The sequence below is a fragment of the Agelaius tricolor genome, unplaced genomic scaffold, assembly GCF_023055355.1.
Source record: "Agelaius tricolor isolate 1412-34295 unplaced genomic scaffold, bAgeTri1.0.p SCAF_20, whole genome shotgun sequence".
Classification (NCBI taxonomy): Eukaryota; Metazoa; Chordata; class Aves; order Passeriformes; family Icteridae; genus Agelaius; species Agelaius tricolor.
In genome coordinates, this window is record NW_027269280.1 from 13,826,504 (window position 1) to 13,849,651 (window position 23,148).

Genomic DNA, 23,148 nt, shown 5'->3' on the forward strand with positions numbered 1-23,148 from the left:
AGAAGCAGCAGCAGGACAAGATCAGCCACAGATTCCTCTGTGCCAAGGCAAGGAACATCTCATTCTCCCAGTGCAGAGGTCCTGTGGCCATGAGTACACAATTGTGGCCTCATCCTGCCCAGCAGGGAGAGTCCCACTGGGCTCTTCCCCAGCCACTCTCTCACTCCATGCTGGGGGTGACAGGATGAGTAAGGACAGACGAGCTTTCTCAGGACTGTCTGTCCCTTCATAGTTCAATCCAGGCTTAGTTAAGGCTCTTCCTGGGCATCACTACCCAACTGCAGGGTTGTTTCTGCTCTCAAGCCCCTGGGTCCAGCGGCCGTGGTTTCGTCCTTAGTGCTGGCATGTTCTAGGAAGCACCTGTGTTTCCTCCACCCATGCTGTGTCACCTGAGCTGCTTGTGGCACCACTGCAAACACTGTTGGCTGGTCAGGGACTACACCACCTCAGCCTGAACCCACCCCCCAAGAGCCCCCTGCACATCCCAACATATCTTGATGTACTCCCTGCCCAGACATACAAAGCATGGGACACCCCAGGTCACTGTGCTCTCCAGCCCCAGTCCCCATGTGTGCCACCCACCCACCTCTCCTACATTCCCAGAGCCAGCCTAGGGCTGCAGATTGTCCCCAATGGCTGACCCAGCTGCAGTCCAGCTCACTGAGCTCCTTCCTCCAACCCAAACCCCATGTCCCTCTGTCCCCATGGCACTTGTGCAGGTCCCAGCAGAGGACCCTGTCCCAGCTCCATCCCCACAGAGATCCCTGCATCCCCACCAGCATCCTGACCCAGCAATGATGCCAGTGCAAAGCTCCAGGTACCTCATGGAGCACATACCAGCTCAGATTCCCGCCCCCCCACCCCCCTCGGGAGCCCCAGGATCACCGCGTTTGTGTCGCCAGCCCCGCAGGCTGCAGAGGCAGCGCCCGGAGCTGCCGGGCTAATGAGAAATGCATGGGAGCCACATCTGGTAGCGATTGAGCCGGGAGCAGCGCTGGGAAGGGAGGAAGCGCAGATTTCCTGCAGCACAAAGGAAGGGAGAGGAATGTCCGTGGCAGAGCAGAGGCCCTGGCCGCTCCCTCCCTCCACCCTCACAGGGGTGCACAGGCACCAGATGGTGCTCGCTCCCTTGCTGGCACTGCTGAGTGTCCCTGGGCATGTGCCCTCCTCTTCCCCGGGCTGAGCCTCTCTCAGCTCCCCCCCTTTCCACCCGCAGGGATGCACCCATGGCCGCTGTCCACAGCCACGGCCACGCACTGCCAGAGCTCCTGCACAACCTCCTCCCTCCAATCTGCTGCTGCTCAGGGTCCCCACAGTCAGACACCTCCAGGCTTGAAAGCCCCCCGAAACAGCCTTGGGCAGGGAGCAGAAGCCCAGTGAAGCCATGAGAGCAGCAAAGTAAAGGCAGAGGCTGCCTTTACTGTGCCATGCCCATGAGGCTGTGACACTGAAGGGGACAAGGCAGGTGGGTTTTACATCCTCACCAGTGCAGGCAGCCATGCCAGGGGAGGCAGCTGGTCTGGTCGTGTTTCAGGGGAAACCATACCTGAGCATCACTGGCTATCAATGGGATTTAGGGTTGTGCTGCTGGGGGTATTCCCCAGGACAGCAAAACTCTGTGACAGCAGGTGACACACAGAAGGGGATATTTAGCAAAAGCTGCCATCAAATCTTCATGGAGGAGTATGGCAAAGTGTTTGGCATGCTTTCATCCTGATCCAGTCCTTTGCCCCAGTCAAAGCTGGGCAGCACAGCTCTCAGCTCTGTTTTAAAGGACCCGCTACCCAGCAGCTCAGCAGAGGCTGCAGCACTCAGCCTCTCACTGCTCCAGCACAGCAAAACCTCGTGGTGGCTCCTGAGGAAATCATTCCATGGAGGTGTGGCTACCAGGCTGGGGAAGGACAGGCAGGGGACAGGCTGGACAGATGGACACAGCACGATTAACTCCATTAGGTCTAAGTAGCCAAGGCATAGAGAGATCTGCAGTCAGCCCACCCAAAGCCTCTCCAGCTCTTGGGATTTAGAGATCCTTGAATGGAAATTTAAGGCATTGAACTGGGGGAAAGAAAGTAATTTCCATTCAGGGATGTTTTCAGGATACTCAATTTTGCTGGAGATGCTTTGTGTTCTCTCTGCTATTTCCAGTCCCCTTAAGCAGCAGTGCAGCATCTGTAGGCTTTGAGGTTCTATTAAATCCAGTATTTTTAAGGCATTCTTAACCCATTTCAATGAATCTTTCCTCTTACTAATTGAAGACAGGAACCTTTTCCTGTGCTCTGCTGCCATGAATGCACAGCTCATCCTTCTTCACCTCTCATCTCCCACACCCCAGCGTGCACGGGAAGGACCCATCACCATCCTAGAATGTAACATTCCATGTGATTTCAGGGATTGGAAGGGATCTGGGCAGCCGTGCTGCCTCATCCTTGCCAAGGCATCCACAGATATTGCCCAGCATGACCCTGGCACAGTGTCCATGGAGGATGTTCCCCACTTCACAGGTTGGAATTACTTCACAGAGTGCAATCCCACCAGCGCTGGGGATGCACCACATTTTTGGCCCTGGTTGAAGCCACCTTGTCACCCACTTTTGGCTCATCCACTCCAAAGCGGACAAATTACGTCTGAAACGCTCCTGATAAAGTCATTTAAAACATCTGTAGCTGCTTCTAAGCGGGAGCAGGGGGATAGTCCGAGATTCCTGCCCGTGCATCCCATGGGATGGGCTGGGGTGGAACCGCCTGGAAATCTCCGGCCGGGGCCCGGGGTGGGTCCCGAGGCTGCCAGGAGCGGCAAGGACGGGGATGAGCGAGAATCGCGACAGGGAGCGGCAAGGATGGGGATGAGCAAGAATCGCGACAGGGAGCAGCGGGGGGCGGGGCAATGGGCGGGGAGGGACTGGGTCGGGATTGGCTGCTTCTGGGGGCGGGGCTTGTGAAGGCCGGAGGGGCGAGGCTTGAGCGTCTCGGGGGCGGGGCGGGACGATGGAGACGTGGGGCGGCTCCGCGCATGCTCAAATTGCGGCAGGAGGGAGAGGTCGTACGGGGCTGCGCAAGCGCAGATCGCAGGAGGGCCGTGAGGGAGTGGGTGAGGGTGAGGGACCGGGCGGGGGCGGGGGCGATGGCGATGGCGCGGCCCGGCGGGTTCGAGGCGGCCGAGCAGCAGCAGGAGGTGCTGTCCCGGCAGCAGGAGCGGCACTACCGGCTGCTGGCCGAGCTGCAGGCGCTTGTCAAGGCGCTGCCCAGGTGAGCGGAACCCGAGGGGGGCCAGAGGCCGCTGCGGGTGCCGGCGCTGACCCGGTTTGTGCCCGCAGTGCCTGCCAGCAGCGCCTCTCGTACACGACGTTGTCCGAGCTGGCGCTGGCGCTGCTGGACGGGACCGTGTTCGAGATCGTGCAGGGGCTGCTGGAGATCCAGCACCTCACCGAGAAGAACCTGTACAGCCAGCGGCGGCAGCTGCACAGCGAGCACCGCGGTACCGGGGCCACCGTGGGGGGAGTTCCGGGCCACTGGGGGGACTGGAGAGGGGAGCGCTGGGGCGAGGGTCACAAGGGCGGCCGTCCTGGAGCACTAGAGGGGACAGAGGGAGTGGACAGCTCAGGAGAAATGGAGGTGGCACTCCAGGGAAGTGATGGGGACCCTGCGGGAGGAGACGGGCCTGGGGCATCTCTGGGGTGGGGAGGGGGTTCGGGGGGTACTGGCGGTGGAGGGACAGCAGGGAGACTGGTTGAGGGGGCAGTGGGGGCTTGAGGATGGCACTGGAGGGGAGGGAAGTGATATTGAGGGGGCAGGTTATGAGACAGTGGAGGACACTCCGGGTGACACTAGAGGGCACTGGGGGACTGTGATGGGGTCACTGAGGGTTGGGGGTGATGCTGAGAGGGACAGGTTGGGGGGGTTTTGGGATGGCACTGGAAAGGCAGGTTTGTGGCGCCGTGGGGGTGGGTTAAGGGAGCTACAGGGAATGACATTGCACGTTGTGGGGAGGGCACTGGGGGCACCTGGCAGCAGTGTGTCCTCCTGAGCCCCCCGTGCCATTGGCAGGGCTGAAGCAGGAGCTGTTCCATCGGCACAAGGAGGCCCAGCAGTGCTGCAGGCCCCACAACTTGCCACTGCTCCGTGCAGCCCAGCAGCGTGAGATGGAGGTGAGAGGGGCTGGGCTGGAGGTGGGAGTGGCAAGAGTGCAGAGCTGCATCCCTTCCCAGGACTCTCACAGCCCTGTTGCTGCAGGAGCTCTGCATCATCTCCAGAGGGTTTGGCTATTCCTATCCTGCAGCCTCAGGAGACACCAGCTGTCCTGGCTGGCCTGGAAACTAACACAGACACAGTTTCCCCACCTCGGTCTAGAGACCTCTTCCTCTTGATCTACCTTTTGTCCCCTCAAGGTAGGGGTGCAGGCTCTTGCCATCCCTGGTGTGATCTGAGAATCGTGGAAGTTCAGGAGCCTGCTCCAAAGGCAATGCTCCAATGCTCTCCACAGTACTTTAATGATCCATCATTATCTGGTGGCCTGAAGCCTGTATAGGATCGGTGTACCTATCCTACAGGAGTACCACTGATAAGGAGGAAACACCTCCAGTTTCATAATTACAGTAAGAGTTTCTGAGAGCATCCCAAGGCATTTCAAAAAGATTCAGTCCCAGAGGACTTTTCTGTCACCTCTTGGTGATAGATAGAGGCAGTTTTGTAATGTAAGAAAATGGCAAGTAGCTGGTTATGTTAATCAGTGGAGTTGAAATGTGGGGGTAAGCTACTTTGGTCCACATTAGGTGAATGAGAACAGTTTCCTGCCTTGGCCCATGGCAGCACCGTGTCAGTGCTTGCTGTTGTTGGATTCTTTGGTATTTCCGCATTCCTCATTTCCTGTCAAGGTAACTAAAGCCAGGCTGGACCTCTGGAAACTGTCCTTGTTACTTCTGTCTCTGAGTAACTTAGACTTCCAGCAGTAATCTCTACTGCCTGTTTTCAACACTTCCAGTATTTCATTAAATTGCCCAGATGTGTCTCACTTCTCCTTGTCTTACATGCTGTGCAACTTCCTCCTACCTGCCCTCTACCTTTCTTCTGTTTTCCTCTCCCAGGTGTCAATAGAGTCACTTCTTCCTGTCTTTATCCTCTGACAATTCTGCTGTAGAGCATTTTGGGAACAGATTGATCATCTCTGTTATATCTGATATGCGTGTAATTGGAGGTGCCCTCTGTGGTTAAAGGTTTCCATGACCAGCCCCCATGAGATAACTTGGGATTGGTCTCACAGGACAGGTAATACAAGGTGTATGTTTTAGGTGTTTGGCCCCTCAGTGGAACCCATGGCATTTAGAAAAGCTTAGCCCATCATGCAGGGTCTGTGGCCAGCAGGGCTGAGGCAAAACTTGTGTGCCTCAGATTCGTCCAAGATATGGCACTTTGCTCTAACCCAGAATTAGATGCCAACACTAAGCAATGTGAGGCACTTAAATTTGGGTGTTTTGTTCAAGTCCAAAGAAAGTCAGTTCTCCAGCATAGTAAGTGAAGGAGACAATGGCACACTGAGGTGGGTGGGAGGAAGGAAAATCTGGGGAATGAGGCATTTTAATCTGTTGTGTCTCCCACAAAGGGATTGAACCCCTGGACTGAAGAAAGTGTGAGGACAGAGCTTGCTTAGATTTGTTCCTCAGCATCCTTTAGTGAAGGAGCAGTCATCGCTCTGCCTTGGCTTCTGTTGGAGCTGGAGTTGTCTTCCCATTTATTGCCATGAGACCCTGCCCTGAATGTTTTCTCTGGAGCAGCTTTTGTGTGGTCACCTTCTAGTAGATCCAAGTTTTGCATCCTCCTTCATTGCAGGTGGTTCTGTGAAGGTTTCTCACTGTGATGGGCTAATTGTGGGCTCTGCATCCAGGAGATGTTCCAAGAGGTAGCTCCTGCCCCATGTGAGTGATAGCTGCTCTTTGTTAGGTCACACCTTTTCCAGAGACCCATGGATACCCTTGGTGCAGACACATCCCAGCCCTTCCCCAGACTGTTCATGGCCAAGAGTTCTGTCACACAAATTCTGAATTTTCACCAGGAATTGTGGGAGGGGGGAGGTGTTCATCTCCCCTCCAAGGCCATTTTAACCACCAGCCCCTGGGGCTTGTGACTTCTGCCTTTCTGTGCAGTGGGAATAGTTTAAGCACATGGATGTTTCCAGTTGAATATGTGGCTGTGTTCTCTGTTACAAAGGGGCAGCGTTGCATGAATGAAATGATGAAACTTGTGGCTTTTCACAGAATCACACAATAAGCTGAGTCAGAAGAAACCTACAAGGACCATCCAGCGCAGCTCCTGTCCCTGCCCAGACCCCCCAACAATCCCACCCTGTCCATCCCTGGCAGTGCTGCCCAAAGGCTCCTGGAGCTCTGGCAGCCTTGGGGCTGTGCCCATTCCCTGGGCAGCCTGGGCAGTGCCAGCACCCTCTGGGGGAAGAACCTTGCCCTGATATCCAGCCTAACCCTCCCTGACACAACTTCAAGTCATTCCCACAGGTCCTATCACTGATTACCACAGAGAACAGATTAGCAGCCCCTCCTCTTTGCCTTTCAAGTTCTTAATTTTCAGTGAGTCTCCCCTCAGTCTCCTCCAGCTGAACAGACCATCCGCTCCTCATATGGTTTCCCCTCAAAGCTCTTCACCATGTTTGTTGCCTTCCTTTGGATGCTCTCTAATGAGTTATTTATTTCCTACTTCTTGCAGGAGAAGCACAGAATGATGGAACGGTTTGGTTTGGAAGGGGCCTTCAAGTTCATCCAGTCCCACATCCTGCCATGGGTGGGGACACCTGCCACTATGCCAGGTTGCTCCAAGCCCCATCCATCCTAGCCTTGGACACTGCCAGGGATGGGGCAACCATAGCTTCTCTGGACAACTTTTGTCTTTGTGTCACCATCCTCACAGGGAAGAATTCCCTCTTTACATCTAGTCTTATTCTGCCCTCTCCATTTGAAGCCATTCCTCCTTGTTGTGTCTCTCCACCCTTTGTCCCAAGTCCCTCTCCATCTCTCTTGGAGCACCTTTAGGCACTGGAAGGGGCTCAAGGTCACACAGAGGCTTCAGCCCTTGGAGCATCTCCTTGCCCTCCTCTGGACTTGCTCTAGCAGCTCCATGTCTTTCCTGTGCTAGGCCCCCAGAGCTGGAGGCAGCTCTGTAGGTGGGGTCTCACCTGAGCAGAGCAGCAGAATCTGCCCCTTCACTCTGCTGCCCACCCTACAAAAATGAGCCTGTCACTGTTTTTTGATGGGGTTTGATGATTCCTGGTGTTCCCCGTGGCTTGCAAAGGAAGTCTGCTGTTCAGTGCAGCCTGGTGAGGTTGTATCACCTCTGCACACATGGGACTCTTTTTACTTGATCTATTCTCTGCTTGTCCCCTGCAGTCCTGCTCTCTGCTTCCACTCCTGATTTCCAGCATGCCTTTGTTTGCTGGGCTCCATTCTTCTCTGGAGGCATCACAGAATGACTCTGCTGAAGTTTGGGCAGATGTTGGTGAGACAGGAGTGGCCATGTCCTCCTGGTTGGAGCTATTCTGGCAAAGTTCTTCTTTCATAATTTTTTCAGTCTGTCAAAAATAGAGCCCAGCATTCAGATCCTTTCAGAAATAAATAGGATCTGTATGGGGTTTACAGCTCCAGTACCATATTAGTGTCCAGGGAGCCATCTTGATGAGCTTCAGGCCTAGGTTATTCCTCCAAGGATTCCTTCAGCCTTACCTGAGAGAGGCACATAGTTCTTGGGCTGAGCTCAGCCGTAGGTCAGGTGGTGACTTACCAGAGAAAGTGATTCAGATACTGTGGTCTTTCCTCATGGTCTTTCCTGGCCTCCAAACACTCAGAGAGCAGGCTGTTCCCATGACTTCCCTGCATTTTCTCGAGTGGCAGCTTTGCAGGTGGAGGTGTTAAGACCTGGGGCTCTGCTGGTTTCCCATTGCTGTCCTTGGACTCATCAGGAGAGATTCAGGGCCTGGTTGCTCTTGGGTTCCAAGTAAAAATTTTAGAGATGAGAAGAAGATGGGAAGAATGCAGATATTCCACTTTCCCATTGACTTTAATGTTTTTCAGGCTATGGAGCAACAGATCCGAGAGGAACAGCGAATGATGGATGAGAAGATAGTCTTGGAATTGGACCAAAAAGTAATCGACCAGCAGAGCACCCTGGAGAAGGCTGGGGTGTCTGGCTTCTACATCACCACCAACCCCCAGGTTGGTGTTTGAGCACGGCAGGCGAGGTGTTCTGACAAGAGCTTGGAGTGACAGGACAAGGGGGAATGGCTTCCCACAGCCAGAGGGCAGGCTTATATTAGGGATAGGGATATTAGGGAGAAATTTTTTTCTGGAAGGCTGATAAGGCACAGGTTACCCAGAGCAGCTGTGGCTGCTCCTGGATCCCTGGGAGTGTCCAAAGCCAGGCTGGATGGGGCTTGGAGCAACCTGGGATAGTGGAAGGTGTGCCTGCCCATGGTAGGGGGTGGAAATGGATGACCTTTAAAAATCCCTTCCAACCCCAACCATTCCATGATTGTTAACAGTGCTCTTGGGTTGGTATCTTTAATTTTTTTTTTAAAAATCTTGCTGTAGATAAATTGGGGATGGGTGTGTCAGACAGAACAATCCGTCCTTTGCCTGCCTACTCGTGGATGGTGTGCGCTGGACAGAACTTGTACTCAGTTCATAACTAAAGAGCAGAAACCCAGGTACCATTTGGCAGCATTCCCAACTTCCTGCAGTACTTTTTTCCATTGTGGGGGACCAAAACACTGTGCCAACAGCCTGCAGTCCTGTGAATCTCAAATGGGTCTGAAAAGCACTAAAAGAATTCATTTGCTGCATTTATATTCAGCTTAGCTATGAAAACTGACTTCAAGACTGTTTATTAGGCACCTTGTTCATTCTTGCATGTGACTTGCTGGAGCTGATGATCTCAGGCTGTGATTAAAGAATTGTTCCCAGTTTCCCCAGGGCATTTGCTCTCAAACTATCTGAGGAGTCACCTGGGTTTGTCCACATTGTCCTTATTTATTTATTCCTTTATGTCCTTTGTTCCTGCCGCCACAGGAACAAAAAACCTCAAAATTCCCAAGTCTTGTTGCAAAGCCATGCAAGTTTGCAGGGAGCACAGAGACAGGCTGTTCTTAACTCTGTTTTTTCAGCTGATTAAATGTCACTTTGATAAAAACCTACTGCTGGGAAAAGACAGCTTAAATGAAGCCAAACAGGCATTTTCTAACACCCACCTGCATGATTCCCAGTTGTGGAGCCTTGAACAAGCCTCTCATTTTTTCAGTGTTGCTATTACCCGGTTGTATAATGCAGAGAGCCTGTTCTCTCTCCCTCCTGCCCTGCCCTTCATGTTGTTTTTGTAAGCAATAAGCCTTATTAGGGTTCCTTTTTGCTGCATTTGTGTATGTTTGCCTTTAGGATAGGTGCCAAGACCAACCCGGATCTTGGCTTGTGCCTGTGAGTGCCACCAAGAAATCCCTGCTGGAATCTGTTCACGCGGTTCCCATCAGCTGATGTGTTTCCCCCCCAGTCTGTATAAAATGCTTCCTTGTGCAGGGGATATATTCTTACAAAAATAGGTTTTTATTTCCATAGCTCTGTGTCTGCAGGGCTGAGTCACAGACCTACACTCACAAATTATTGGCTCCACCATGTTGTCTCTGAGCTAGATGTAACTAAAGAACGAGCAGGTGGCAAAGGAACTGTGAGCTGATGTTGATGTCTCCAATAGATTGTGGTCCTGAAAAAGGGAGTTTTCCAGAAATAGGGAATGAAATGCTTGCAGGGAATTTGATGCACCAGCACAGCCATGTGTTGCACTCGCCTTGGATCCCACTCAGAGGGTTCCCAAAGCGATCCCTCCTCTTCCTGCCCTTCTATGCTGGGAAGGGGTCAGGAAGTTGGAGATGCTGCAGGGGGTGTGAGGAGGGGCCTGGAGAACCTTTTCTGGGGCTGCTGGCCCTCCTCAGCCTGCCAGCCCTCATAGCCCCTAGCTCATTTATCATGGTCAAGAAGAAAGAGCCTCTCTGGATCCTTAAGGAATCCTCAAGTGCTGGGATTCTTAAGACAGCCACAGTTTGCAGCAGGTCTGGTAAGATGTCACTGCTCCATGTTTTAGAGAAACACCTGAACAAGATGAAGCATTTGGTTTTTAGCTGCCTGGTTGATTTTTTTGTAATTCCCTAAGAACAAGAAGCTCTTGGGGAGGTGGTACAGGCCAGTCCTTCCTGCTTCCTGCAGCAGGGAAAGGAATCATCTCTTTGCACAAACGTTTTTCTCCCTTTGCAGGAGCTGACTCTACAGATGAATTTGCTAGAGCTGATTCGGAAGCTGCAGCAGAAGGAAGCTGAGGCTGAGAAGACTTTTTCCTGAAAGAGCAAATCTACTGTTCACCTCCCAGAGTTTTTCCTCTGACTTCCCTCTAAAGAGACTGTCCATGCATTTGCTTTGTATTGTGTCGGGAAGAGGCTACAGGAGTAGAAGAAATTGCTGAGACACTTAGATTAGAGCTGGGGTAGGCAGAGCCCAGCACAGGGGATGGTTTGGAGCCTGGGGATGGCTCTCAGGTCCTCCAGGTCCTCAGAGCAGTGTCAGCTGCATCTGGCTCAGGTGGGAGATGATGGAGCATGGTCACCTGCCAGGAATGTCCTCAGTGATGCTGAGGCCATCACTGAGCCAAGGCTGGGCTGAGCACTGAGCACACAGAGCCCCACTGTGTGAGGGTTACCCTGTGTTTAGATGATATAACTGGGGAGGGGGGAGCAATTCCAAGGATGCTTCTGTGTGTTGTTAAGGCAGAAACAACTTCTTAGACAGGCAGACCCTTCCCAGAATCTTCTCCAGGCTGGTACCAGCATTATCTGTATTCGTTTATCTGTATGCTGGCCAGCATCATCTGTATTAAAGGAGGATTTCAGGCCTCAGCCCAGAGTTACTGGAGTGGTGTTTGCAGTGTTCCCATTGACTCAGAAAGCAGAGCTTTTGCTTTCTTCTTTTAAACCAGTTTCCAAATTAACAAAAATAAAACACTTTCCTTTTGGGGCTGCAGCTTTCTGAATGCCAGTGGTTGTGTTTGTCCTGTCCTCAGTTGGTGAGTGGGGCTTGTGGTGGGTTAGATGGAAGCTGGGGAGGAACCTGGAGTGTTTCTGAGATCTTTCAGGGTGTTGGAAGAGCTTGTGGGTGGCCTTATGGTGGGGAAGGCTGGTGCTGGAGGAGACAAACACAAGATCAGAGCTACAAGGACCAAGGAGGCTTTTGAAAATTCAAGGCTGAGGCCCTCTCCCATTTCCATCATGTGTGGGTGTTCCCTCCCCATGGAGATGATGCTGTGATTCAAGAGCTGGAGACAAGACCTACTGGTTGTGTGGCGTCTTCACCTCCTGGATGAAAGTCCCCATCTGGAAAGCAGGCTGGTATGGGACCTGCACCACTGCAAAGTCCCCACAGAGCTCCTGGAACTGTGTTGCCACTGGACCCTTAGGTGGGAGCTCTGTGCCACACTGCTGAGCAGTGGTGAGGGGCAAGGTGGGCAACATTCCCCTCTGGAGACACCTTCATCCTCCTGGGAAGACACAGGGTAGCCACTGGCGCAGGCTGGGTGAAGTCAACATCTGTGGTCAGGTTTGTGACCAGAGCAATTGGCAAGGAAATTGCTTCCTCAGGTGAGGCTAGGGAAGGCAGGGGTGAACAGTGGGTTCTATTGCAGGAAAAGATGCCCAGGTGCTGGGGGTGTCATATTGCCTCCCAGAAGCTTCTCTTTCCTCTACACAAGCTCTCTGGAATGGCTGGAGCAGCAGCAGAGTGAGGGTGTGCTTGGAGGAGCTGGGGTTGAGGTTCCTGCCCGTGGGTTCAGCCCCACTGCCCTGCCCTGTGGGGTGAGGGATGGAGTCCACCTCGGTGCAGAGCCGCTGGGACCCAGGACTGTTGCTGTCTACAAGGAGAGCCGGCACCAGGGGCTGTTCTGGCACTGCCATTGCAACAGCAGCTCTCGGGCTTCCTGCTTCTGCCATCTGTTTGCAGATGGCTCTGCCAGGCAGCTGATTGCATCCAAGCTGAAATTTTCCATGCCTGTGCTCAGGCTGGGTTTCAGAAAGGTCAGGGTGGAGAGCTGCAGGGGGTTACACATGGGTAGCTGGTGAGAAAGGTTATCCTAAGGGAGCAAAGCCCCTGGGATGTTGATCAGATCAGCAGGATTTCAGGAGAGGAACACTTGCTCAGCCCCTGAAGCTGAACAGTACAACATGGAGGATACTGATATTTTTCCAAGCAAGTGTCATTGTGTCACCAGAGGGGGACACCATCCCACAGCATTGCTGTGCCCCAGCCACTGTAGTTGTGGTACTGCCAGTAACACAGGGCAGACCTGGTGAGAGCAACCCGAGGGGGCTGGAAGTTCTGTTGGGCTTTGGCTGGCTCAGCTCCTTGGTTCACTGACCTGTGCAGCTCCCAAACTCTCAACTGGTGTTCCAGGAACTTGTGTTTGGCTTCAGGCATCCACAGACCTGGACCAAAGATGCCTGCCCAGAGCTCCATGTATGCCAGAAATTACATGGAGAGAGGATGCAACCAAGGATCAAGTTCCCTGTTCAGGTGCAAGGTGACTAACATGAGACCTATGGCTCCATGCCAGCCCCATGTTCACCCAGTAGCTGGTGGAAGGTGAGTAATGGGTGGCAGGAAGGGACAAATCCTGTTTATTCCTTCATTTTCCTACATTTTGGGCTGTTGAGGAGAAGAGCAAGGTCCCCTCCACATAAGGAGGTCAATCCAGTGTGGATAAAGGTGAGTGTGTTCAGGTGGGAGCCCTCAAGAGTTGCACTGTGGGCTCTGAGTTGTGGGCGCAACTCGAGGGTGACATTTGGGGTGGTGACTGGTGGGTCCATGAAAATGTCAGTTTAAGTGCCCGGGAGCCATCAGAAAACTAGATGAAACATGAGAAGGGGATCAGAAAAGAAAATTAAAAACATGTTGCTGCTGTGAAGCACCTAAATGTAAATTCCTGCACCCTGACAAAGGCACGGTAGGGATGGAACAAGCTCTGCAAAGGCCCTGGGGACACCAGGGATCTGGAACACCTTCCAGCTGAGCTGGACTCCCTTATCTTTGACAAAGGACACAAGAGGAGGCAGGGTGGAGATAAAACTATGGGTGATATGGAGAGGGACTTCACTTTCTAGAAATACAAGAGCAGTAGCATTGCAGGGCACCTGTAACAGGCAGGTTTGGGTGGGATGAGTGACTGCTTGGGAAACTCCTGCCCCAGGGGGCTGCAGAGGCAGAAGGTTTATGGAGGTTCAAGAGGAGGTGAAGCACTTCTGGAGAAGAAACACCTTTTGACTTAGAGATGGATAGATGTAGTAAACCCCATAGATTTAGGAAAAGCACCATGGAGGATATGAACAATAGGAATGCTGAAACAGCAAAAGAAAATTCCTGTTTTCCTGTCCTCCACCCCTTAACCTATCTCTGTAACCCTATAAGGTAATGTCATGTTAACCCCTTACCCATTGGTCAAGCTTGGATCCTTTCCAACCCTATAAAAGAAGCACACTGTACCCCATAAGGGGAGAAAGAAGAGCAGAGACCCTTCACGGACCTCCCCAAATAAAGCCATCTTCGTGGAACAGCCTGCGCCTTCTCCTTCTCCTTCTCCTCTCTCTCCGTCTGCTGCAGCCTCCAGCCCAGGGCAGCACTACCTAGCAAGCAGAGCTGAAATCCTGAGAGCTTGCAATCACTATAGAGATGATAATCACCATGCTTGCTAGATGGTAGCCCTGCGGCCTTGGCATGAGCGAGCTAGCTTCGGGCACCCGGTCCCTACCCAGGGACTGAGCTCCTGAGCCCTAGTGCTCTGCTTTATGATAAGGCCAAATAAGAGGCTTTATTAGATAGAGGTGATTCCCCTTCACTGCCCTGCAGAGCCAGGTGGAAACACCACAGGCTTTTGCTCAGGATTTGTGCTCCTGGCCAGGCAGGAGGACTGTGAGCTGGAGGGGCCTGCTCAGGAGCTCCTCCTCCCACAGCTTTCTCTACACCTCAGTTTCTTCATGATAAATACAAACACCTGAGCACAGAGGATGTGCCTGCCCTCAAGGTAGCTGCTCCAGAGCAGAGTGAGTAGAGGCAGAGGAGCAGGATCTCAGCCTCTCGCTCCATCCAGAACTGCATCCAGGGGATGGGATTTGGGATAACTGCTCCATTACAGAATCACAGAGTAGTTTGGGTTAGAAGAGACCTTGGATTAGAAGCTCACAAGCAGGAACACCTTCCACTATCCCAGGTTGCTTCAAGCCCTGTCCAGCCTGGCCTTGGGCACTTCCAGGAATCCAGGGACAACCACAGCTTCCCTGGGCACCCTGTGCCAGGGCCTCCCCACCCTCATAGCCAAGAATTCCTTCCTAATAACCCATGTAATCCTGCCCTTTGTCAATAGGAAGCCATTCCCCCTTGTCACTCCAGGTCCTTGTCCCAAGTCCCTCTCCAGCTCTCTTAGAATCCCTTTAGGCACGGGAAAGAGCTCTAACGTCTTCCTGGAGCCGTCTCCAGGCTGAACACCCCCAGCTCTCCCAGCCTGCCTCCGGAGCAGCCCAGGCTGCAGCCTTTGGAATGTCTCCATGACCACCCTGCATCCCGTTTCTGTGCGGCTCCAGCCGGGCACACACTCCCGGGAGGCTGCCCACCCTGGGGTCGTGGAGAACCCCCCCCTGTGTCTGCCCCTTCCAGGGGCTGGAGGTGCAGCCCCGGTATCCGCAGGTTCCGCTCCCCGCTCCGGGAGGCAGCCCGGGGGCCCGCCCGGCCGCCGCCCTTCCGCCGGGCCCCGGGAGGCGGAGCCGGCGGCGGCGGCGGCGCGGAGCAGGTGAGGCCGGGGCCGGTGCGGGGCCCCCGGCCACCCTCGCAGGTGAGCGACACCCCCTGGGACCGGGAGGCGGGCTGGGATGGGCACTGTGGGGAGCGTTCTAGGGGAGCGTGGCTGGGATCGGGGTCGGGGCTCGGCGCCGCCCGGAACCGGCGTCGTGGCGGGGCTGAACAGGGGTGAAACTATCGCCTCTCGCCGCCCAGGATTAATCCGGCACCCCTACACACCCTCCTCGGTCTGGGGGTCCCCACCCTTGGCCACCCCGAACTCCGTGGATGTCCAGTGGACACCGAGCTCCGCATCCTCCCAGCTGCGCCTGTTGCGTTTGTTGCGACTGGGGACCCCGGTACTGCCAACGCCTCCGGTCGCGAGGACCTGGATGTGCAGGGCTGGGAGCCTCAGCCAGCACGGATTGTGCACGTTGTCCTCACGGGCCATCATCGGTCCTGTCATTCCGTCTCCTCGTGGGCGTTCCACAACCTTTTGGCCTCTGAGATGTGGACCCTGGTGTGGGGCTGCACTAGCCCTCCGAGCAGGACATGTTTTTTTACGTAGGTGTGGGGCTTCTGGCACAGGAAGGAGGGCAGCTGGGAGGGGAGAGTGTCCCCAGAGTCACCAATCACCCCATGGAGCAGCTGGGAAGCAGCACCTGAATGTCCCTAGTGCTGTGTCCTCCCACTGTCATGATGGCAGCTGCCAGTGTGCCTCGTCCCTGGCACTGGCTGTTTCTTGGTCTCCCTGGAGACTCCGATGGGAGCTGCTCTGGACTTCTGCTGCAGCCTCTCGGGAAGCAGCAGGATCCTGGGAGCAGGGAGATGCTGCATGCCCCTGTGGTGGGGTCCTGGCACAGCAGGGCGAAGTTCAAGTAGATGTTGGATAAGGTGGAGAGGAGGCAGCAAGGAAGCCTTCATCAGGGCCAGAGCAGACTGGTTTGGGCTTTAATGGGAAGATGCTGCCCTGCAAGTGCTGTGGTTTGCCTGCCACCCGGCACACTGGCACATGTCCCTGTCCTGTGCCACCCCTGGAGGAGGACACACTCTCTCTGCTGAGCTCTATGCTGGCTAAGGAGCCAGGGACACCTGGACTGTGCCCTGGTGGCTTTTCCACCCGAGTCCCCGGCACTCGATACCTCACTACCAATGGAATGTTCACCTTTCCCTTCCCCTCTAGCAGGTCACCAGGCAGGATCTCACTGCTGAGGACCCCTCACTCTGCTGAGGGCAGGGCCCGCTGCCTCCACGATGGCAAGATGGTTGCCTCGCTCCACCGACCTGACCCGCTTCTGCCAGAAGCTCAACCGGGTGAAGACCCTGGAGGATGACATGATGGAGACATCCTTTAACAGATGCCTTTCCACCATCGACTTGACGCTGCTGGGCATTGGAGGCATGGTGGGCTCTGGGCTGTACGTCCTCACAGGCACCGTGGCCAAGGAGATTGCCGGCCCCGCCGTCATCGTCTCCTTCATCATCGCCGGCTTTGCCTCACTCCTTGCTGCTCTCTGCTACGCTGAGTTTGGAGCCCGCGTGCCCAAGACAGGCTCTGCCTACATGTTCACCTATGTGTCTGTGGGTGAAATCTGGGCTTTCCTTATCGGCTGGAATGTGCTGCTGGAGTACATGATCGGGGGGGCCGCAGTGGCCAGGGCCTGGAGTGGCTATCTGGACTCCATCTTTAACCACAAGATCAAGAACTTCACTGAGACCCACGTGGGTGCCTGGCAGGTGCCATTCCTGGCCCGCTATCCAGACTTCCTGGCAGCTGCCATCCTGCTGGTAGCTACCACCTTCATCTCCTTTGGGGCCAAAGTGTCCTCCTGGCTCAACCACGTCTTCTCAGCCATCAGCATGGGCGTCATCCTCTTTATCCTCATTATGGGCTTTGTCCTTGCACAGCCCAAGAACTGGAGCGCTCAGGAGGGTGGCTTTGCTCCATATGGACTGTCGGGCATCATGGCTGGCACAGCCACCTGCTTCTATGCCTTTGTGGGCTTTGACGTCATCGCAGCCTCCAGCGAAGAGGCCAGGAACCCGCAGAGGGCTGTCCCCAGGGCCATTGCTTTCTCCTTGGGGCTGGCCACCGGTGCCTATATCCTGGTGTCAGTTGTGCTGACGCTGATGGTGCCCTGGCACACGCTGGACCCTGACTCTGCCCTGGCTGATGCGTTCTATAGGAGGGGCTATGCCTGGGCAGGGTTTCTGGTGGCTACTGGCTCCATCTGTGGTGAGTACAGGCAGTGGTGGGAGGGAGCTGCCCACCCTCCTGCCTTGGGGGCTGGGAATGACCTCCAGTTTGGGTTTGGGTCTGATGGGGTCTTCCTTCTTCTACTCATCCTTCAGCAATGAACACAGTTCTGTTGAGCAACCTCTTCTCCCTGCCACGCATCGTCTATGCCATGGCCGAAGATGGGCTCTTCTTTCAGGTCTTCTCCCGAGTGCACCCCCGCACACAGGTGCCTGTGGTCGGCATTGTGGTCTTTGGGCTGCTTATGGCCCTGCTGGCCCTTGTCTTTGACCTAGAGGCCCTGGTGCAGTTCCTGTCCATTGGCACTCTGCTGGCCTACACCTTCGTGGCCGCCAGCATCATCGTCCTGCGCTTCCAGCAGCACAAGGGGGATGTCCCCGCACCGGGGGCCAGCAGCAGGCCCAACGCTGAGCCCCACGAGGGCCCGTCCGGGGGCGAGATGAAGGAGTACGAGTCCTTCTCCGACAAGCTGCACCTGGTGGACAGGGACAAGAGCAAAGAGCAGCGGGAGCCAGGGCAGCTGAAGGCAGCTTTTGAGCCCTACCTGGAGTTCCTCAGCGACTTCTACCCAGGTGAGGTGGTCACGGTGGCTGTGGTGACCTTGATGGTGTCTGCCATCTGCCTCTGCTCCATCTTAGTGTTTGGCAACACCCACCTCCACCTGCCCACCTGGAGCTACTCCCTGCTGCTGGTCCTTTTCAGTCTGGGCTTCCTGCTCAGCCTCCTCCTCATCTGGGCACACGAGCAGCAGCACAGCACCCAGACTTTCCAGGTATGCCCAGGGCCCAGGCAGGAAATCCCTCTGCAGGGGTGAGGGGAGGTGGGAGCAGCTTTGATGGACCCGCAGGGCTCCCAGGCACAGCACTTTTTTGAAAGCACTACAACTGCTGAAGGAGGAGGGGAGAGGAGAGGAAGAGGGTGTTTGTGGACACTGTGTGTGGGCAGTGTTGGTGCCTCTGCTGTTACTCTGTGTGGCCACTGGTCCCCAGGAGAGGACATCCCCAGCAGTTCTGTGTCCATCCCTTGGGATGGATCCCAGGGATTGCTCCTGTCCACCCTGGGCTCCCTTCTCTTCATCCTCATAATTCCTCTGTTCCTCTCCTACCTCATCTCCTTACTTTGGCTGCCCTTCAGCTATGTGATGGAGCCCATTTTCAGCCTCCAAACCACTTCTATGCCTCTTGTGCTCCCCCTCTCCTGTTTTCAGCCCACCGGAGCCCTGATGTAGTCAGTGCAGTTTCATAACACCAGTGGTGATACCACTTCCCTGCCATGCCCCTGCCCTGGCTCCTCTAGCAAGGACCACGTTGGCTCAGGATCACTCCAGGAGCTTGTTTGGTCCTCATGATGATGCCTGTGCCTACCCTGCCAGCCTGGCTTCCAGCTCCTGGCTCCATTGTTCTTTTCCTTAAAAAAAGCGCCACTTCTAGAAATCCCAAGGTGACAGTCCCTTTGTCCCACACATTTGCTAGTGCTGTGTTTTGTCCCTGTAATTTTAAAGATTGAGAATGTGGTCCTGCAGGTGTCACCCCTGCCAACTCCTTTTCTCCTGCAGATCCCCCTGGTACCCCTCTCCCCAGCGCTGAGCATCATCCTCAACATCTACCTGATGCTGAAGCTCAGTTACATGACGTGGCTCCGCTTCGCCGTCTGGCTGCTCTTGGGTGAGTGCTCCCATGGCTGCTCCAGGGAGGGGGAACAGGGTTTGTCTTGGCACTCTCCAGCTCCTTTGGCAGTTCCTCTCCCCCATTTATGGGTCTGTAAAGCGTATCCTGCCCCTTTCTGCCTCCAGTTCCCCTTTGGAGACACAAGGCAAGATCTCCCATCATCTCCTCAGCCTCACTGTTTCCCAGATTGTTACAGCTTGTTCCTGTTAAAAGTTCAGATCCTCCTTAAAGCCCTGGGCCAGAACCACCCCCTGCTCCTGAGGCAGCTCCCTGGGACTCAGGAAGTCCTTCCCTTTCCCAGGGGCTGAGGGTGCTCCCCTTGCTCTTAACATGCTTATAACCTTGGGCAGGACACTCTTCCTCCTGCATGCAGCTCAGTTAAGCCCCCGTGGTGCTTTAGCTTCTTGCTCTGCTGGGTTACTGGCCACATCCCACTGTGGTGCCAGCCATGATGGTGCCAGCAGCCAGGCTGTGCTGGAGCCCCTGCTGTCCCTGTCCCCACTGCAGGCTTGCTCGTCTACTTTGGCTACGGCATCTGGCACAGCAAGGAGAACCTGCGGGAGCCGCGGGCCCAGCGTGTCAGCGCCCGCTACGTGGTGTTCCCGGGCGGCAGCCTGGAGGAGAGGGTGCAAGCAGTCCAGCCCAGCTGCCAGCCTGCCACCGGGCTGCCAGACACCGACACCGATGACTGCAAGAGATGACACCCCTGGCAACGGGGGCACCTGGAGATGGGAGCGTCGGAATCTCCTCCCGCAGTCAGGCGAGAGCCCCACCCCCCTCCTCCTGGTCCCTCTGACAGCAGAGCCTCTGGGGCTGCCCTGGGTGTGGGGCTCCACCTGGAGAGGATGAGGATGCTCACCCTTCCCCACACACTTCTGACAGATTGTGGAGGGGCTGGCTGCCTCCCTCCCCATCCCCTGCACTTGAGAGCTGGGTCTCGGCCCAGTGCCTGCCCTGCTCATGAGGAGCTGTGTCTTTGTTCACCTCTCCCTGAGCACCCCCTGGCACTGTGCCAGCACCTGTCTGCCAGCACATCTATGCAGCTGGGCATGCAGAGGTTCCCCAGGGACCAGGACAGGCAGCCCAGTGCTGCCCATGCTGACCCTCATCCTGAGTGCAGCCCCCCTGCTTCCTGCACAGTCCCCTTGGGAAGGAGGCAGGGGCCAATCATGCATCCCCACAGGCACCCCTGCCATCCCTATGCCCAGGGCTGCTCTCCTCAAAGGCTGGGGCTGAGGGAGCTGAGGGGCAGCTGAAGACATGACATGGAAAAGGGATATGACCAGAGTGGGTGGCTGGGAAGGCACCCCAGGAAAGCCAGTGGAGGTTGGCACAGCAAAAGCCCAGGTGCATCTTCCCAGCTGCTGGAATTGGCTGTCTAAGGGGTGGACTGGGGGCCATGCCCACAGGAAGATAATGCCATGGCCAGGCTCTTGCCCCAGTCCTGAGCAGGGTATGGGTGCTCAGGACCCCAGGTACATAGCCTCGCCCCTGGAGGTCCCCAGTGGCATCCCTGGGCTGGTCTGTGTGGAGCCAGCTCCCTACTTCTCCTGCACCTCAGCAGCACCACCTGCCCCACCATGGGGACTCAACCCCCCATGATGCCCCTTTCAGGCTCTCTAGGGCTTGGGACAGGCTCAGCAGGTGCTCTTTCGGTATTGCCCCCTCCCCAGCAATCATCCCCATGCTTTGGGGTCAACCCAGCTGCAGGGATGCCACGGGGGGGTCCCCAGCAGCCCTGCTGCAGCCACCCCTGGCTGTTTTGCCCACGAGCCCATGGTCAATCAAGTGTGAGGCTGCCAACTTGACAGGCCTTGCAGCATGGACACCCTGCCCCATCCTCATCCTCTGCATGATGCGAGGAGCTGGGGACTGTGGGCAAGCTGTTCCGTTACTTCTTGCTGGCCAGTCCCTGGGGGACCCTAGAGAGGCTGTGGGGACCCTCAGTAGGATACGCTGGCTCTGGTGAACCCCTCTGTCTGCCAGCACTGCTCCGTGTCCCACCTCGTCCCTGCGCTGCCGCCACCGGTGCTGTGGCCCCGCTTGGCACCTCTGTGTCGTGGCTTGTGAGCAACAGACTGATTTGGTCATCTTCATAAACACTGTTTCTTGCCATGGCTCTGACTGGTTGTGATCTCTGTGTCCCCAGGACTCAAGGTGGGAAGCACTCCCCAGCTGATGCTCAGGAAAGCCCCCCCAGAAAGCAGGGAAAGGGAGGGTGCCCACTGCCCCCCTGCTGCCACTGGGGTTCCAGTCATGAGGACAAGCTCCAGCCAGACCCACAGAAACCAGGACCCCATGGGGCTGGGGTAGGCTGGGACTTGATCCTTACAGTACACAAATACCCTGATACTGAGCCAGATAGGACTGAACCCCACTGTGAGCAGTGAGGACAGTGCTGAGTCAGCACCAGGGCAGGGTTACTAAAGCTTCCCAAGGTTATAAGCCAAAGGATGTGAGAACTGGTGCAATTAATAGGAATTATTTATAACCCACAGTCACCCCCATCCCACTCTGTTGTTCTCTAGGGAAATGTCCTTCCTGAGATAACAGAGTCCTTCTTCATTAAAAAGCAGGTGTTCAACAGGCACCCAGGGAGGCACAGACTGAACCCTCCTTAGTGACTCAGCTTTAATCTCAGTAATAAAGCCATTGTCAGCAGGACAAAGGCGAGTAAAAAGATCCACAGGGACACAGAAGGAAAAGGGAGCCCAATGCAGAGCTGGGGAAGGGCAGGAAAGTCCTCACAGAGAGGGATGGGCTGAGGGTGACTTTTATGTTCCCCTGTGGAGGAAAGTCAATGGCAGTCACATCTCTCAGCTCTCCTAACAGGGGTCTCAATCAGCCTTTTAAGCTGCAAAAGACCAAAGAGTTATTGAATGAGCCTTGTAACCATTGATATTTATTCTATTTAAAAACATTAATTTCTAAAAATGCACAGAAATCCCTGTTAGGCTGTGGCACACAAAGCACAGGGTCCTCCCCAGCAGAGCAGAAGGTGCCAGGGATGCAGCCAGCAGGGTATTAAAGGATTGGAGTGTAATTCTCTGGCACTTGGAAAGCCCGTGGGGCCTCCCAAGCACACTTGTGGGTTTTTTTTGTAATAGGGTTACAAAATTGGTTGTTTCATGTGTCATACACTATCCTACAGTGGTAACATGCTCTGCACAGAACATGTATTAATTAATTTTTAATTGACTACTCATTAATGTACACAGAAGAAAAGGGGGATGGCAGCAGCCATTCTACAGGAATTTGTTCCTGAAAATTGTATTAGAAAAAAATCCAAACTAATCAGCAAAGAAGGCTTTCGGCAACAGGCTTTAAAATGGCAGCCTGTTGCAAGAGAAAACACTGGCTGCCCAATCCACACTCTCGATTCCAAACAGATGTAAAATGAAACCATTCCCATGTGCAGCTCCCAGAACCCTGTTTCATGGAGCTACTTGCTGCTTCCCTGTGGCTGACCATACACCTGTTTTCCAGAGCAGTATCCTTCTCCAAATTAGCTTAAAAGTATAAATAAAGTCCTCTGTTTTCTGGAAGCCATGGCAATGATGTAGTCAGGCTGCAGGAAATCAATCACTTTCCAGAGCTGCAGGGGAGGTATGTGGGTCGGTGCTGGAGTGGCTGGTGCTGGGGTCTGGGAACTGGGAAGGGCTTTATGGGCCATGGGGCAGGAGCAGCTCTGGCACACATGCTCTGAGCTGGATTAAGAGGGTTAATGTGAGTCCTGGATGATAATCCCCACAGAGAGCATGGGAGTGGACAGGCAGCAGCCAGGGCTGGCTGAGCCTCTCCAGTGATGCTGCTGGACGGGGAGGGTAGCTGGCAGGGCAGTGCTGGTTTGTTGTGCGCTGGGAGGACAGTTCCCATAAGGCAGCTGAAGCAGGACAAGGAGAAATGCCAATCCAGAGGGGAATAAAATGGGATTTGTACTAGAGAGAAAATCAGTGCTGGGGCTGCCACCTACCCCCTTTAAATGGCAGTGAGTAACCGAGCCTGTGGACTTTAGCCCCAGCTGCAACTCAGGGGTGCTCCAGGGATGGACACAAGGACTGAGCCAGTGATGATTTTGGAGGCTTCTAGGCACAGAATCACTGCTGCAGCCCATGCAGCCCCAGGGATGGGACGAGTAGAAGCTGCAGAGATCTCTGGGCTGTGGGAGCTCTTACAGAGATCACTGGGTTGTGGAACCCATATAGATTGCTGGGCTCTTGCTTGGGAAAGCACAGGGGAGCAGGAGTTGCAGGTGCACAGTTTAATAACTGGAATAAGCAGCTGCTTCCAAAGTTGAGCCTTGTCCATGCTGGAGGGAAGAAAAGGAGAGCCCCAAGCAATGGAAGGGGGTGGTGGGTTGCACCCAGGAGAGAGCA

The 23,148-nt window shown here is 54.9% G+C and overlaps 2 protein-coding genes across 4 annotated transcripts; both read left to right on the plus strand.

Annotated features, from left to right (window-relative positions):
* Positions 1–3,031: 3,031 nt before the first annotated feature.
* LOC139598891 (protein DGCR6) lies at positions 3,032–11,053 on the plus strand. The gene is made up of 5 exons (XM_071445817.1): positions 3,032–3,245; positions 3,314–3,474; positions 4,044–4,144; positions 8,069–8,209; positions 10,295–11,053. The coding sequence occupies exons 1-5, from the start codon at positions 3,121–3,123 to the stop codon at positions 10,376–10,378; spliced, it is 612 nt and encodes a 203-aa protein (XP_071301918.1). The 5' UTR covers positions 3,032–3,120; the 3' UTR covers positions 10,379–11,053.
* Positions 11,054–14,596: 3,543 nt separating this feature from the next.
* On the plus strand, positions 14,597–20,889 carry SLC7A4 (solute carrier family 7 member 4). 3 transcript variants are annotated; one of them, XM_071445818.1, is made up of 5 exons: positions 14,597–14,903; positions 16,032–17,084; positions 17,201–17,877; positions 18,661–18,769; positions 19,280–20,889. In XM_071445818.1, exons 2-5 carry the CDS (start codon positions 16,103–16,105, stop codon positions 19,471–19,473), a joined length of 1,962 nt encoding a protein of 653 aa, XP_071301919.1. In that variant the 5' UTR covers positions 14,597–14,903; positions 16,032–16,102; the 3' UTR covers positions 19,474–20,889. The 3 variants fall into 3 exon arrangements, with proteins under 3 accessions (XP_071301919.1, XP_071301921.1, XP_071301920.1); XM_071445820.1 differs by having other exon boundaries at positions 17,201–17,677; XM_071445819.1 differs by having other exon boundaries at positions 16,035–17,084.
* Positions 20,890–23,148: the final 2,259 nt, after the last annotated feature.

Coding starts and splice junctions, on each gene's coding strand:
- LOC139598891 (XM_071445817.1), top strand. CDS start 3,121: ATGGCGATGGCGCGGCCCGGCGGGTTCGAGGCGGCCGAGCAGCAGCAG. Junction 3,475..4,043: donor GCTGCACAGCGAGCACCGCG/GTACCGGGGCCA, acceptor TGCCATTGGCAG/GGCTGAAGCAGGAGCTGTTC. Junction 4,145..8,068: donor CCCAGCAGCGTGAGATGGAG/GTGAGAGGGGCT, acceptor AATGTTTTTCAG/GCTATGGAGCAACAGATCCG.
- SLC7A4 (XM_071445818.1), top strand. CDS start 16,103: ATGGCAAGATGGTTGCCTCGCTCCACCGACCTGACCCGCTTCTGCCAG. Junction 17,878..18,660: donor ACAGCACCCAGACTTTCCAG/GTATGCCCAGGG, acceptor TTTCTCCTGCAG/ATCCCCCTGGTACCCCTCTC. Junction 18,770..19,279: donor CGCCGTCTGGCTGCTCTTGG/GTGAGTGCTCCC, acceptor TCCCCACTGCAG/GCTTGCTCGTCTACTTTGGC.